This window comes from Cyprinodon variegatus, unplaced genomic scaffold (genome assembly GCF_000732505.1).
Source record: "Cyprinodon variegatus isolate N-32 unplaced genomic scaffold, C_variegatus-1.0 Scaffold451, whole genome shotgun sequence".
Lineage (NCBI taxonomy): Eukaryota > Metazoa > Chordata > Actinopteri > Cyprinodontiformes > Cyprinodontidae > Cyprinodon > Cyprinodon variegatus.
The window spans coordinates 630,254-632,366 of NW_015150904.1; the positions used below are offsets into that span (position 1 = coordinate 630,254).

General features: G+C 38.1%; 1 protein-coding gene across 1 annotated transcript; it reads left to right on the top strand.

The window, feature by feature from the left end:
- The first annotated feature begins 539 nt into the window (after positions 1 to 539).
- LOC107093866 (homeobox protein Nkx-3.1-like) lies at positions 540 to 1,686 on the top strand. The gene is made up of 2 exons (XM_015389173.1): positions 540 to 784; positions 1,043 to 1,686. The coding sequence occupies exons 1-2, from the start codon at positions 604 to 606 to the stop codon at positions 1,438 to 1,440; spliced, it is 579 nt and encodes a 192-aa protein (XP_015244659.1). The 5' UTR covers positions 540 to 603; the 3' UTR covers positions 1,441 to 1,686.
- Positions 1,687 to 2,113: the final 427 nt, after the last annotated feature.

Here is a 2,113-nt window from a genome sequence, read left to right on the forward strand (position 1 = left end):
AAGATATCTGTCAAAAACTCTAAATTCTACCACTGCCATAGTATTATTTTAAGGGTGCATTTGTGCATGAAGATTTTTTTATCTTAAAAGTTTCTTCACAGAAATATTTAGTTATTGGATGTTGACTATATAGATTCAAAATTACTAATACAAGAATAAATTATTTTCAGTATTCTTTTACACATTTTCCCAAAGTTAGGCTATAAATGAGATTTTAACTGTGTGTTCAGAAGCTTTCTGAGATTTCCTATCATATCTTGTTTTATTATAATAAAATCATGAACAATGAAAATACTTTTAAAAAGTCTCAGTGTTTTGCTGCCTAACATTAGAAAATAATATGCAAGAAAAATAAACAAGTTGAGCACAGTTTTTGATGAGGAATGATAATTATTTGATCTATGAAGTTCCAGTGAAGTTAGTCTAAAGAAGCATACAAAATAAAAGTTGGGTTGCCCCGCCCCCTTCACATCAGTCTGACTGAACCCGCCCCAACCCTTCATATAAATTCAAACCTTCAGAGTGTGTTAGGACTCACTCACTGCTTCAACCACACCTCAGCCTTCCGGTGCTGATAGATTTTCCTATTTCTGGGATTACTGGATGGAAATGTCTGGTGCAGTTAAACCTGTCACCTCTTTCCTCATTGAGGACATCCTGTCCAATAAGGACTGTAAGAAAGTGGATGGCAGCTGCAGCTTGCAGAAGAGGGAGAAATGCTCCGAGTGTGAAAAGTCGCCAGCTCACTTCTATCTTCAGGAACCGTTGTTTGGAATGCAGACAGGTGAGTGCTTTAAAGAATAGGAAGGTTAAAGATAGGGAATCTATTAACTGTTTTGCTTTATACAGGAAAAACAGATTTTTGATATTTGAGGAATGGCAGAAATAAACTATGAATAAGAGCAGCAATATTTTGTAGTAAGAAATTCAAGTTCTTCAAAGTGTGCATGTGTGCTGTAGTCAAAAGTGGTCTTGAACCCATATGTAAATTAGAACAGCACACCAGTTAAATGACATGCATTGTCTGCTCTGTCCTTTACAGAATCTCCCGATACGCCCCGTCCCAGCTCCTCAGAGTCAAACTTCTCCTCCACTGGAAAACAGAAGCGATCCAGAGCTGCATTCACGCACCTCCAAGTGCTTGAACTAGAGAAAAAATTCAGCCACCAGAAATACCTGTCCGCTCCGGAGAGGGCCCACCTGGCCAGCACCTTGAGACTGACTGAGACCCAGGTGAAGATCTGGTTCCAAAACAGGCGGTATAAAACAAAGCGAAAGCAGCAGACTGCAGAGATCTGTAAAAATGCATACAAAGCAGAGGGACTGGGTTTAAGAGAGGAGCTGGTCCGAGCATCACTAATAAGCTCCTTCTGTAAAGCATACCAGTACAGACCCTACCTGTGGGACTACAGTGGAGCCTGGGGACCAATGTTATGGTAAAAAAAAAAAAACAGTCATGCCAGATAATGGTTCGCTGATGCAAAGGAAACCCGGACTACAAGTTTGTTCTTGTTAAACTGGCACATTTTGAATCGAGTGGATGCTTCTCTCTTCATATAATAATGTTGACAAAGAATCAAACTCTGCGCTGTATGGACATGCATCTAGATTGTACTGTGACCTGAATGAATCCTTTTGGCATTGCTGATTATTTCAATAATAAATTATTTTTGATGAAGCCTGTATTTCTTCCTAGCTAGAAATATTTCACAACAAATATTGAACTACTGTTTAATTCATAAACATTCTTGATAACATCATGTTTCATTTTGCTTCCAAAACAGGTGCAATACTCAATTAAAAATTAGGATGCAACTAAGAAACCATTAGAAATACTGAATCTGACTCAGTGGAACCTATTTAAGTCAGTAAATCTATAAGGCAAATCATGAGGCATTTAACTGAAAACATTTGAACTAGATGCATAAAGTTAAACTCAGTGACTTAACTGATAGAGTGCAAGATTTTTATCTTGTATGGCTGAAGAATGAGAGCTGATTCCTTAAAGGAGCCAATGATCAGATTACCTAAAGATAGACAGCGCTTCAGTTTCCTGTAGGCGACACATGACACATGACAAACCATGGCAATAAAGAGAAAACTCACAAATGCT